The sequence below is a fragment of the Schistocerca piceifrons genome, chromosome 3, assembly GCF_021461385.2.
Source record: "Schistocerca piceifrons isolate TAMUIC-IGC-003096 chromosome 3, iqSchPice1.1, whole genome shotgun sequence".
NCBI lineage: Eukaryota > Metazoa > Arthropoda > Insecta > Orthoptera > Acrididae > Schistocerca > Schistocerca piceifrons.
This window is the reverse complement of record NC_060140.1, coordinates 702882589-702896658: the sequence shown is the minus strand read 5'-3', so window position 1 is coordinate 702896658 and position 14070 is coordinate 702882589. Positions and strand designations below refer to the sequence as shown.

The 14070-nt window shown below is 36.0% G+C and overlaps 1 protein-coding gene across 1 annotated transcript in view; it reads left to right on the top strand.

The window, feature by feature from the left end:
* The window catches only part of LOC124788235 (translation initiation factor eIF-2B subunit epsilon), an 89292-nt gene that overhangs the window by 61692 nt on the left and 13530 nt on the right, over positions 1–14070 (top strand). The window contains exons 8-10 of the mRNA XM_047255418.1: positions 10783–10986; positions 12618–12898; positions 13006–13158. Coding sequence (XP_047111374.1) covers positions 10783–10986; positions 12618–12898; positions 13006–13158 — 638 coding nt within the window. The remainder of the gene's footprint in view (positions 1–10782; positions 10987–12617; positions 12899–13005; positions 13159–14070) is intronic.

The window sequence follows — 14070 nt, the reverse complement described above, 5'->3', positions numbered from 1 at the left end:
TAAAAGTTAAAAGAGAAATGTAGAAATAACTTAACTATTGTGAGGACTTTGCTACTAAGGAAAACAGCAAAACAATAAATAATAGCAGTCAGCTAGCTGATCTATTTATTAACCCCCCAGTGGCAGTAGCTCAGAAGATTGGCATGGTAGTTTTAAGTGATAAAGCAATAGAAAATACATGCAAGAAGTTGTGCCACATATCTACAGCTAAATCACAATTATTCCTCACTCTACCAAAAAAATTAAGAATGTAATTGCCTCTGTCAAACCCAAAGACACTCATGGAGGTGGTAGTATCTCAAGTAAATCACTGGAATCCTAGTCTTCACATATATGTAATGAATTCAGTCTCATATGCAACACATCACTATTAGAGGGCACATTTCCAGTCTGACTGAAACATGCTATTGTCATATTCCTTCACAAGAAAGGCAGTAAGACAGATACATGCCTGCCATCTCTCCCGATTTAGGTGGGAGAAACCCAATTTTCCACTTTTTTTGCAGACTGTTCTGTTGTTGCTCCTGATTTTTACTAATCATTGTTAGACCCAAGATATCTCAGTTTTAATCAATATATGTATTAAAGTTTATAGAAATGGGTAAGTGACATCACAGGGAAAGACTCGAGTCAGTTTTCTTGTGTTTACACAAAAATAAGCTGTAGCTTTTGTATCATTTATGTCTCCTGTTTCTCCCGATTTTTGAAGCTGAACCTCCTGGTTTTTTTGTTTTTGAAGGTTAGCAGGTACGCAGATATTAATATTTACCAGTCTCACTAATTACCTCCCTCGCAATGGTACTGGAAAAAGATTGAGCATGCAAGAATCATAAGACTCTTCTCTCAAAATAAGATAATTAGTAAGTCTCAAATTGGATTTCAAAAGGGCCTCCCCCCTGATCATGCCATTTTTCCAATTCATAAATTAGATAATATGAAATTTAAATTACAAAATATTGCCAGCTGGTATTTTCTGTGACTTTTCAAAAGGGATTTGATTGTGCAGTTCATAGTACACACTTAGAGAAGCTCAAATGTTATGGTATTACAGACCTTGGTTAAGAAACCCAGGGAATGTACACAATGAATCAGCATCTTCACAATGGAGAATAACCACTACACATGTATCACAGGGATTGATACTGGGCTCTTGTTGTACAGTATATGAATGAATTTCTATCGTATATCTAAGAAGCAGTAATAGTTTTCTCTGCTGATGATGTGAGCATTATAACCTTGCCTAATAATTAAAAAGGTAAATAATTTTTTTTTTAAATTAATAATTTGTCTCTGAAAATGGATGGGCTGCCATTGAACTTACATAAAACACAATATATGGAACCCAGTACCATTGCGCTCCTGATTGCAGCATTACAAATAACGCATGGGGGTAAATCAGTAAATACAGACCTTAAATATCTAACCGTGCAGCTTTTGTGTCTAGGATAATATCAGATATTGTAGACGAAAGTCCCAAAAAGTTGATGTACCTTTTGTTTTATTTGCTAATGTCTTATTGCATGATATTCTGGAATATCTAGTCAATTAGCAAGAAAGTGTTTGTTGCACAGAAGTGTTTAATAAGGATAATATGTGGTGTCCATCCTAGAACCTCTTGCAGAAATTTCTTTAAAAGTTGGGCTTACTGACAACTGCATCACAGTACATTTACTCCATATGGAGTTTGCTGCTTACAATCCGTCACAATTTGAAAACAAGAACATTCTTCTTCTTTTTCTTCTTCTTCCATTGGCACTACATCCCAGGATGGGACTTGGCCTCCTTGATGATTTTCTGCCATTCCTCTCTGGACTTCACTGTAGACCTCCAGTTACAGCAACCAACTCGGGCAGTGTCTACTCCAACCTCATCACTCCATCCCAACCTCGGTCATCCTCTTGCTCTTCCTCCTCCAGGTTCAATGCAGCAGTCTTTCCTTGCAGGATCTGTCTCAGCCCATCTCAATCTACACAACTTTATGAACTTGACCACGTCATCCTCCACATTGCAGTCATAAAGCTCATTATTCCTTCGCCGTCTCCAACTCCCATTTTCACACACAGGTCCAGACATTCTCCTCAGTATACTTCTTTCATGTGATCTCAGTCTACATTCACCCTGTTTTGTAATCATCCATGTTTCTGAACCATACTTATGTACTTGGTGTATCAGAATTTTATAGACTTGGTACTTAGTCTTTCATGATAGGAGCTTGGATATGAAAGGTTGCAGCATTCCAAAATAACATTGATTAGAAACACTTCAGTGGGCCACAATTTCAGTCAAAGTGCTGCCATTTGCTTCTGTCTTTGTGCCCGGATAAGTGAAACATTCCGCTCGCTCAAAAGTCATTCCATTGAGGGTTTTTGTGGGCTCTAAGGGTTGATTTGTACCATCATACATTTACTTGGTCTTTCGTTCATTAATTTTCAAGCCCATCTTTTCTGCCCTCAGTTTTAGAGTTGAGAAGGCATTTTGTAGGTCTCTAAATGTTCCACTCATTAGGTCCAAATCATCTGCATATCCTCCCAACAGTTGTACAGACTTATAGTAGATAGTAACTCTTGTTTGGATACCTGATTCACACACTACTTTTTCGAGTACCAAAGTGAAGAGTAGACAGAAAAGCCCTTCCCATTATCTTAGCCCAGTTTGTGTGGGAAACTGGGGTGATGGCCTAGGTTGCACTCACACAGTATACTTGGGGTGCCTTAGGATGACCTCAGTGAAATGCACCAACCTCTCAGGCACCCGAAATTCTCGCATTGCCTCATAAAGTTTAGCCCTATTTATTGCGTCATATGCAGATTTTAAATCAATGAAAAGATGATGCACACCAACATTAAATTCGTTGGTCTTTTTTACTATTTGCAGGAGAGTGAATATCTGATTCACCCAACTGACTACAAGAACATTAAAAATATAACACTAGTAGGAGAAATAACTTACACTGTCCATAACTAATGTAAACAACAAAATTGGCAGCATCAGTCATAAGATGTTTGAAAACATTAATTACAGCAAATCGATTTCACTCACTGTGTGACCATCTTCAGTGCAAATATTAAAGTCTTGAAGACTCATCTAATAAGAGCATATATTACAACTTCAGCATGTAATAAGAGCATGTATTACAACATAGCAGCTATTGAACAATTTGTTCAAAATTTATTTGTTAGCTGCTATATTCCTGTATATTGATGCCATATTGAAGATGTAATATTTGCACTTGTTACATTAGTCTTCAAGACTAATATTTGCACTGAAGATATCACACAGTGACTGAAATTGATTTTATTTAATGAATGATTCTAAACATCCTACGACTCGTGCTATCAATTTTGTTTTTTACAATACTAATATTGCAGTCATTGAGCACATGGTTCCCAATGGAATCCAACTATCCATAACTCATCTGTATTGTGGCAAAGAAAGGAGTGAGATATTCAGCCATAAAAATCTGTTCTCTCCCATGACATAAAGGCTCTAATAGATCATAAAATTAATTCCAAACACAAAATGAAATTGTATCTACCTGACAAGCTGCTCTATTCTAAGAAACTGTACTGTAATTGTAAAGCTTACTTCATAGTGAGAGGTTGCCATTATGGTGACAGAACATGCAAATAGTTACCTGACTAACTGTGCCTCCTTTCAGTGGGAAATCCAGGATAGAATAATTTTAAAGTTATGAAAAGGATAGATCACTACTCACCACATAGTGGTATGTCGAGTCACAGACAGGAACAACAAAATGATTTCACCATATGGTGAAGAGCAATCTATCCTTTTCATAATATGCCTACTTTCACTCTGTTACCTTATGTAATATTGTATCTTGGAGCATTTCTGTGCCCGGGAAATTTTTATACATTTTATAAATTTGAAGCTATTGTGTTATCTATCAATTAAAGGAGGCATAAAGGTTCTGATGAATCAAAGCAAAAACATGACAGAAATACTTCTTAATGCTTAAAATGTTACAACAATTTTAAACTTCCTCACTAAAATTATATAGTATAGTAATAGTATAAGCAGATAACATTTATGTGTTACTTCAGATACATAGTTGGGTACAGTTTCTGGGCATGCATATTGATAAGAACTAACAATGGAAACCATATACTCCTTTAGGCAGAAAAGTTCCAGGACAGGTTTTTTTTAAAAAATAGAAAATTGCACTTACCAAGTAGTGATCCTATCTCCTTTTGAAGTAGTCCCCTTCCCTATCTATACACAGCTGTTGATGTTTCTGGAGGTCTTGGAAGCAAGCAGGAAAATTTTCAACTGTGATACTTGTAAGCTAATTTATCACAGCCCATTGGACATCTGCGATATCTTGATGAAGCTTTCCTTTCAGTTGCCTTTCCAATTGCATAAACAAGAAAAAATCGAGCGATATGGGACTGCAATAACAGAATGTCTGGCCAGATACTCAGTAACAGATAAAGCAGTACAGGGTCTTGCATTGTCATGCAGCAAGAACCAGCCCTGAGAATGCCACAAATCAGGGCATTTACATCAAATTGCTTGTCACAAACATTTCAAGACCTTGATGTAAAGAGTTTGGTTTACTGACCTGGAGAAACACACTCATGATGAGCTGATCCTTCACTATCAAAGAAGGTGATCGACATTGTCTTTGTTCTTCATGGTTGTCGTTTGATATTTTTTTAGGCTGGTGATCCAGGACTACGCCATTCAGCACTTTGACACTTTGTGTGAGGTTCATGCTAGTAGCACCAATTTTCACCCCCAGCAATAATCCTTCACAGGAATGTGGGATCACATCTAGTTCTACTTAGTAGTTCAACTGACATTCTTTGTCTTTCATCTTTCTTTCTGTTTGTCTGTTAGTGTGCAAGGGCCAAGTTTTGCATTAAGTTTCTATTTCTGTACATACACATATCATTCAAATTGAGTTGTTCTGCTATCGCAAGCACAGTTACTTGATGATCTTCTTGCAATAACTGCCTAATGTGCTCGATGTCTGCATCAGTATGTGCTGTAGACAGGCGACCGGCTCTGTGATTAGCTTACACTGAATCCCTGCCTTCGTGAAATCTTTCGTGTCACTCAAAAACGTGGCTTCCTGAAAGTGCCTCACTTGCATGTGCCTGCTTAATCATTATGTTTTCCTGAGTGTAACACAGAATTTAATGTTCACTCTTTGCACACAACCAGCATCCGTTGTCTCTCCTAAGAAATGTGCCAAGAATCCAAACAGTGTGTTGGTAGCACAGCACTGCCATTTAGTCTGTTTGCACGGAAACATGACCAAGATTATCTCAAGGACATTTTTTTCCTTTTTAATATTACAAACTAAAAAAAAAAAAAAACTGCCCTGGAACTTCTTTGACAAAGGGAGTATGAAAGATAGTACATGTTTCCACATATGATAGTTAATTCTTTGATAAGCTAAGTCCCATAAAATTAGTGTGTTTGTGTATTTCTGTTCTTCAATATAGTACAGAATTGTATAAATAATAAAAATAATTACATGCTGGAAATAATTCCAATTTAGGAACACCAAGCCAATCAATAGATAAATAAAGGAAAGATGCCAGAAGATGATAGTGCTTCATTTCAAATAATTTCAGCTGGAGGTTAAGTAATACAAAAAGAACTTCCAAAATTATTTACTGTCAGTTGTTTCAAAAATGTGAGACAATTGCCTAGGGAGTGTAGATTTTGAGAAAGAGCTGTCTTGATTTCAACAAAACCTGTTCTTGGAGCCTTTGAGAAATCAGGCAGTGCTTCAACCAATGTTAGTATAATACAGAATATGTACATCTATATTGCAGCTTACATTAGACTGTAACGAGATTTTGAGAAATTCAGATTTCAAAGAGGATTAGGGCAATAGAGTCAATAACATTTTGAGTGCTCCAGCACCCCTACATGAAAATTTTCAGATCCTTAAACTGGAAAAATAAAGAGGTTATGTGTTAATGGAATATACTTGACCTTCCTTGATTTTACTGGCAACATTATGTGATTTGCTCCTAGTCCAGATAAACTTCAGCACATCGAAAGTAGATCTGAAATCAAGACTAGAATAAAGTATAATGAAGTTATCAAAAGGAAACTAGTGCAAATTAACAATGAAGTCATAGAACCAGTAGATTAGACTTTCTCTTTAGGGTAGTTGAAAATCTCAACTAGATAGACGTTACAAGAAAGTAGCAGAAAAATAAATGATGTGGAGTGTTTTTGGCAGTCTAAATAGGATTCAACACCAAGCTTCCAATGTGTTTGAAATGGACTTGCAATTTTTTTTTTTTTCATTCTCTGCCCAGAGGGGACACAGCGGGCTGTTTTAGGGCTTGCTATTTGCCCTTATCAGCCATGATGGACTTGTACGATTATTGACAGTTACCTATTTTGGTTTAGGCCTGGAGACATGAAATTTTAATGACAGAACCATTTACTGACTGAGGATTATGCACCAGAAAAATGAGTGGAGGGGGGGGGGGGACCAGACAAATAGATTGGGGAACTACATCACAGTATCATGTGTGAGGAGCATAGTTTTGACATTACTGTATTAATTACCTCAGATTATAGAGTCAAATACTTGTGAAAGTTAAAATTTGATGTTGGTTTGAGTTCACATTATGATCTAACATACAACTGTAGTTTGTCAAAAATGTTGATTGCAGCATATACTCCACTAAAGAATAGAAAAATGTCATTCTATATTGTAAGTAATTTGCAGACTGTTTACAGAATTCAGCTTTATTTGCCTTTGCAGTCCTATTTAGCTATCTAATAAGAATTGGAACATAATATATTTTCTCTACTGTTAGCATGGGAATCATATAATGCAGTTTCTACCTAATAACAGCCAAAAATTTAAAAACATATTTTTTCTGGTGGCTGTAATTATAAATGTGTCTGAGAAACAAGTAATTTAGTATATAGGATAGCCAACTGTGTTCTGTAAATTTCATGGTATAATGAAACCCAGTTTCTACTTAGATAACTTTTTTGTGTAATTTAGACTTATTATGTGCAAAATAAAATAACAGTATACTGTTGCTGACCTCCAGGATAAGCAAAAATGTCTAGAAAACATGGGCTCTAAAATGCACACCTTAGGATCTGTGTGCACTTTGTCATCTTTGCTACTTCAAAACACATTTCTTCTACTGAACAAGTGCTCATAGGTCTTAAGGTATGCATTTAGCTCGTGTTTACTAGACCTTTTTTGTTCTGAATGATCGTTGTGTAATATCCCTGAATATGTACTATTCCTCCTGAATCACCCTCTATAAATAATAGTTTGTTACATTTCACAAATCTGTTAAATTGAATGTACACTGAGAAAATGTTAAAATATAACAATACATACAGAAGACTGAAAATGGGAAAACAATATAGACAAGTGAGGTGCATTAATACATGAATGTTTTGTTTAACCAAAGGAGCATGTTCTGGAAATAAAGAGTAATTTGTAAAATACGTTCTATTGTACTCTTGCGGAATGAGAGAGGCATGTAGGAAAGATTTAGGTGGAGCTGCTCATCGAAGTAAACATTTAGATGGGAAGAACAGACAGTTTCGGAAAATGTCAGTAACTGGGTGAAGTTAGTTTAGATTTTGGGACGTATAATATCATGTTTAAACATTCAAAATCAAATGATAGCTGTAATCAATAGTTTATACATTTCAAGACTTCCAAAGGAATATATTTCTGGCCTATGATAGCCAAGGAGAGGACTTGTGATGAGTCTGCTTGGCAGCTGTCACCTTCACTTCCAGCATACCCAGAAAAGTTAGAACATACTCCTGTTCACTAGATAAATATAAAGATAATGCAGTACTGGACACCTCCAAGTTAGATACAATCAATGGAATGGGGAGAGATAAACATTCTATGTGTAATGTAAGCATTGAGCAATACTAAGAACTTGAATGTAATACCTCAGCTTGTGAGTTTTCTTTCTTCTTCAGAGCAAACAAGCACAAAGCACACACATACACAAACATCTACAGTGTCCTGTCTCTGTGAGCAGGCAGGTAACTTTATTCATTTCACTTTTGCCTATTACATATGTTTTGTTAAATAGTAGTCTGCGGTAGCCCTCACATAAAATAGTACACTTTTTTTTAAGTATACAAATGTATGCAGCTGTTAAAGTGCAGTGGAATTTCCTGGATTTGTTATAACTTCAGGATGGGTAAAACACATACATCACCTAACTTGGTGGTATACTTTTTGAACTTAGTGCAGGAAATTCAAAATATTCTGTGCAACAGTCACAGATAAAAAAAATCGTACCTTTGTTATAGACCTGTATTGCAGAAGGTTGTTATTTTACTTTATTTCTTTTTGTTCACAGTCTCCTAATTTCTTCAATAGAAAAAACTATTATTTTTGTTTAGTGAATTACACTGCTGAAATGAAAATGTTTTCATTTTGGAGAACTCTTTTGTGTTGCACATATATATGACAAGTCTGGACTTGAACCTAGACATCGACTAAATAGCAAGAAATAGTCATCATATGATCAATAACAATAAAAGAAATGATAAAATGTGCAGAGCACAAAATAGCATCGCATATTGAAAATCAGTATATGGTAAAACCTCAATGAATTGCAGTACATGCCTTTACATTATGTAACATTCAAGATACCTCCTATCCAGATCTAAAGCTACACTGTATTGGTTACTGCAAGAGTTTCACAGATCTACAAAGTCCCAGACATGCCCAGTGAATGCTTTGTCAAGTAAGTAGAGTAGAAGCAATGATATGCTATGTTGAAAAGACATCTTGTTAGTTCTTTGAAAAATGTGAATAGGAATTGCCCTGTTGAAACACATCCCTAGAAATGTGCTGAAGGAAAGATATACTTTCGGCTATAAATATGTGTTGCACTACTTTACAACAGCTATTGTTCCCTCTGATACCAATTGGCTTACCATTAATTAAGCTTGGTATACATCTGGTGTAATACTGGATAATGCACTGAGGAGAATGGCATATACCTCTATGACGTATTACATTCTTGGCTAAAAATTGGGTGTGACTCACAGGTAAAGACCAATCTATGTATTGATGGCGCCACCGATTGACAACTATTTGTCATCAGAGGTTAAGAAATAAATGTAAACAACACATCTGAGAAATGCAAGGAAGAAATGGTGGTTGAAGGTGGCACTTGTGTAGCAGTGTTGCAACATTTGGCATGCTCTTGTTGAATAAGGATCCATGATCTATCACTGATATTCTAATAATGATTCGTTTGTTGTCCTGTCCTGACAGCACATTTCATGGACAACATTTTGGGTTGTAATTTACAACAGTTCATGTTGGCTCTATTTTTCACACAGCAAACTGTATTCTTGCAATATTCTTTCAATATTCATAAGTAGATGTAGAAATGTTTTGGTGGTGGATTACCATAAGAGCCAGCCCAAACACATCAGTGTTGCTTGCATTCATTCCCTGTGTTACAACACACATCATTACTGTGATATTGTCCCATATGATTTGCAGTTTGGTAATACGAAATGAAGCGCCCTGCCGAGTGGTGGACTAAGGTTGTGATTGATTGGCACACTTGAAGTAACACTGTTTGTTTATTGGACATGATCTAAGTCGATACAGTTCAGTGACAAAAGTCCACACATGAAATAAAATGAAAATATCCTGCTGTGATGATTGAAGAATACAGCGGAATGACCTTCTGAGGCAATAAATAGCCAATGCCCTTAAGGACGAAGTGCCAGTCGTCAGTAGAGGCTGGGGGCTGTGGAAGTGATGTCTTCCAGAGAGGTGATTACGTGGTAGTGTCTGGGAGCCTGTGAAGGTGTGGGACAGCACTGTCCACAACGACTGCAGCAGCGACAGTCATTGTGGTCTGTAGCTTAGTCTTACAATGTGACCAGCAATCAGTCTGGAGGCCAAAGGTGAACGGGTTGTCAAGGGGCTTAGTGACCAAAGTACCTGCGCAGAGGTGGGATAATGCAGGGCTGTGCCTGGCCTGCAGAGCATGTCTACAGATGTGGTGGCTGAGTATGCAGGAGCTTAGCCCTGTGTATACAACACTACACTCTGCAGTCATAAAGTGCAAGAACATGGCATTGTTCAGACTTTGAAAATCTGCTGCTTGATATTCTTTGGTAGCAATGCAGAATAGTTATCTTCAGTGCAGTGTTTACCAATCCAAGTAGACAACGCTCAATATTCTGTGCTTTTGTGCAGCCCTTTTTATATATGCGCAATATATAGAGGACGCTGTTCAGCTGTGTTCTAGAATGTCAATATATCATCAGAATGAATCTTTCTCTCGGCATAGTATTTTGAAACTTCCTGGCTTATTGCAACTGTGCACTTGGATTGGGACTCCAACAAAGAAACTTACCTTCTATGACAGTGGTCTACCTGGCTGAGCTACCCAGGCATGACTGATGAACTGGCTGTCCTAACACTTTGAGGAGAAAGTATGGTAGGAAAAAAAATCCTAGCCACAAAATACTTGTAGAAACGAACAAAGCTATCAAGGTGGGATAGTTCACTCAGAGTTTTTTAATCAAAAGTAGTATTTGATGGTTGTACAGTTGGATGTCTCCAGATTAGAAAATCCTTTGTTGTTATATGTTTTTACCATCATTACATTTTGTGTCCATTGATATTTAACATTGTTGCAAATTTGTAATTAACCTTTCTAAATTATTCTAATCATGGCAGCTGTACAGGTGGAATTCATGTATGCACTTCTACGAGAACACCTACTTTCTGTTACTATTACTAAATAAATTTCATTGTTACAGTTGTGAAAGTCGAGAAGAAAGGAGAGAAGTCATATGTCATCCAACCGTCATATGATTCTGAGTCTGAAGAGGATGTTAGCAATCTACACGATTCTGGCTTCTACACAAAATCTGATGAAGAAGAATATGATGGTTACAGTGAAGAATCATCAGGGAGTGAGGAAATCTCGTATAGAGCGTCCCCTGTTCCAGATGACACAAGTTGTAAGTGTGTCATATGTATAGTTTTTGTAATAATGGGTTGTTTGCTGTATGTGTATGTATATAATTGCTGAGATTTACTTACCAATGTCATTAAAGTGTCAAAGTTGGTTACTGTGTGTTTTTCTTGTGTGTTTTTTTCCTGCCCCCATATACTGAGAAGTATGAAAAGAAAATTTCTTCTAATAAAGTAAACAGCTGAGATTGTAGGCTTGTTTGGTACCAGCACAATATACATATCTAATGGCAAAATAAAAGCAAAGCAATGTAGATGATTCACAAAATGAGGGTGAACTTCTACTCCCATATGACAGAAGAGCTGTAGTGAAAATGAAGACATTAGGTTTTTGAGACTGAGGGTAACTGGAAACCCACATGGAAAACATACGGCTATGAGGCAACAAAAACTGATTACAGCTTTCTATGCATAAGAATAATAATTGCAATCAATGGCTCTGATATACAATTTCTCTCTGTAAAGTAAAATAGTGTGCTACTCTGTCTCAGCTTAATGCACAACAGATATTTTTAGCAAGAACTTAGCCACTGCAGCTGTTGGTGCATTTTATTCAGAAAGTTAGGCAGAGGTCTGTTAAACTGATGTATAAATAAGAAATTTATATCCAAGCATATTTACTCCCTCTTGAGGGGAAAAAATCATGTGTTCGAAAGGATTTGTGGTATATTTTCGTTGAAAGAAAGAAGATCGGGGTACTTGGCAGTGTGCACTATTTTTACTGTTCTCTAAACAGAATGCTAGTAATTTAAAACAACCATATTCATTAGGCTAAATTGGTAGTGTCAAAGATATGTAAGTGATTTTCTTCTACGACTTTCATTGAATGGTTGATCGACATATAATTCACCCATTCATATTACTTACTGGAGTTTGTTAGGTACACTTTTAAAATTTGTACTGATTACATGTAATAAATATGCCCTGAATTCTATCTACATGCTTGAAACCTACATCAAAATAATGTCACACACACGTACACTACTAAAAATGACACTACTGCACTTTCCTTACAGCCTAAATCTTTCCAGTTGCCTTACTTGGCCAGTGTTTTATCTGAGTCTATTCTGGAGAAAGTTAGGTGATTCTAAAGAATATATCTGAGGATGGGTCTCAGCATATCTCACAAGAAAGGCTGAAACATTTGATTATATGCTTACAACTTCAAACAATCGGTTCTGTAAATTTCATGCTGTACAGTCCTTGTCTAAAGCATTTTCTAAATTAAAAAATCATGTTTCAACCTTCCTTCATAATATAACTATTAAAAAAAAGCCAAGCAGTATGACACCTGACTTTGGAACCATAGTTGAGTTGACTATGCAGTTCCATATGATGTCTTCCCCTATCTTCTGGACATGTGCTGTATGTTTTATGATCTGGGGGGGAAAGAGCAACTCCTACAACTCAATAACACAATTTTATGTCATAATTTTCATATGTTGGCAACTTGAATCTTTCTTTTAGTGTACATTATTCTGGGAATTACATTTTTCATTTGTGTTATGTTAATTATTTCATTAATAAACTTTATAATTAGTATCACTTTTTTATGTGAGACATATACAAATTGCTTGTTTATTTGAATTACTTTTCATGAAACATTTCTTATTTTCAGTGTTCTACAATGAAGTTCTGGATTCACTTACAAGGGGTTTTGATGACAAACTGCACTGTGATAATCTCATCCTTGAAATAAATTCTTCTCGATACGCATATAATGTCACCATGGATGAAGTTAATTATCATGTGGTGCGAGCTGTGTTGAACTTGTCAACAGAGTCTTCAGCTCAGGCTTATCTTACAGAGCTTCAGATGCATTTGAAGTACTTCATGCCCTTGTTTAAAAATTACTTGCGGAATGAGAGTGCACAGAAAGAATGTCTGAAGGCAATGGAGGTAACTCCCATTTTATTCATTCTTATTGTACATGTCATGTATTCTATCATTTTAAAATTAGAAGTATATTTTAAGTGTTATGTAAAATGTTTTCTTTTTCTTATTAGTACACAGCAGGCTGCAGAAGTGAAGTGCTGGAAGTGATTTTAAAAATTCTGAAATGGCTGTATGATGCCGATGTTCTTGATGAAGACATTATATTACAATGGTATAAGTCACCAGATGAAGCATCCACTGTCTCTGATGTTGTTAGGAAGAAAGTAAGTACAATTACATAGTGCTCTAAGCTCTCTCGTACACACTGTTGCTCCTCACATTCACTTAATTTTTCGCTAATTACTAGTGTTGCAAAAGTAGTTTACAGAGAAATTTTGTCTCATTTGTATCATGTGCTACAAATCTCAACTTTTTTTAATACATCCATTTAGTAAATTGTAGTTTAACATTTAAAATGCAGAAAGAGGGACCACAGATGAATATTTTCACCTGTGTGTGAAGCTTTATGTTCATCACTTACAATTCTCTAAATAGTTCTTCTTTGTGTTGGCTTTATTTTTCTTTGAAAACAAATGACATTTGAAATGCCCAGTGTAAGAGGAGGTCTAGATATTGTTCTGTTTGGAGTGTGTGATCTTAGTCATTGTAAAAAATGGAAATTTTCAAATAATATTTTAAATTTAAAATATGGGGTTTTGTGTTTTAACTATACAACAGCACCAACAACTGGTGACCTTGGTATGATCTAAACAAGGCACAGATATTATATGATAGTAAAATAGAACTCTGAAAAGCCTCATGTGTGGTTTTGTCAGGTCAAAGCACAATTCACTTTCACAGGCATAGAGAATGAAGCAACCAAATTCAGTTACTTATTAGAAAGTTAAAGCCCCAGTTTGTCAAAAATAAATGTGATCTCGTGAATAGTGATGATAGCAACAAATATTTGTTAACTAAAGAAGGACTGTGAATGACTTTTAAGGACAGTAACAAGTCAAATTAAGGGAAAAGTTAGCAAATTAGAAATTGCTGATATGAGACCCAGTCAGATGCTTCAGAAAATGAAAGGTTATGGAGCAACAAATGTTTCAGATAAAATTTTAAAGACACTCTGTCTCGGCAAACTTCCTGGTAGTGAACAAAATATTTCCAAAGAAAATGTGGACAAACTAGAA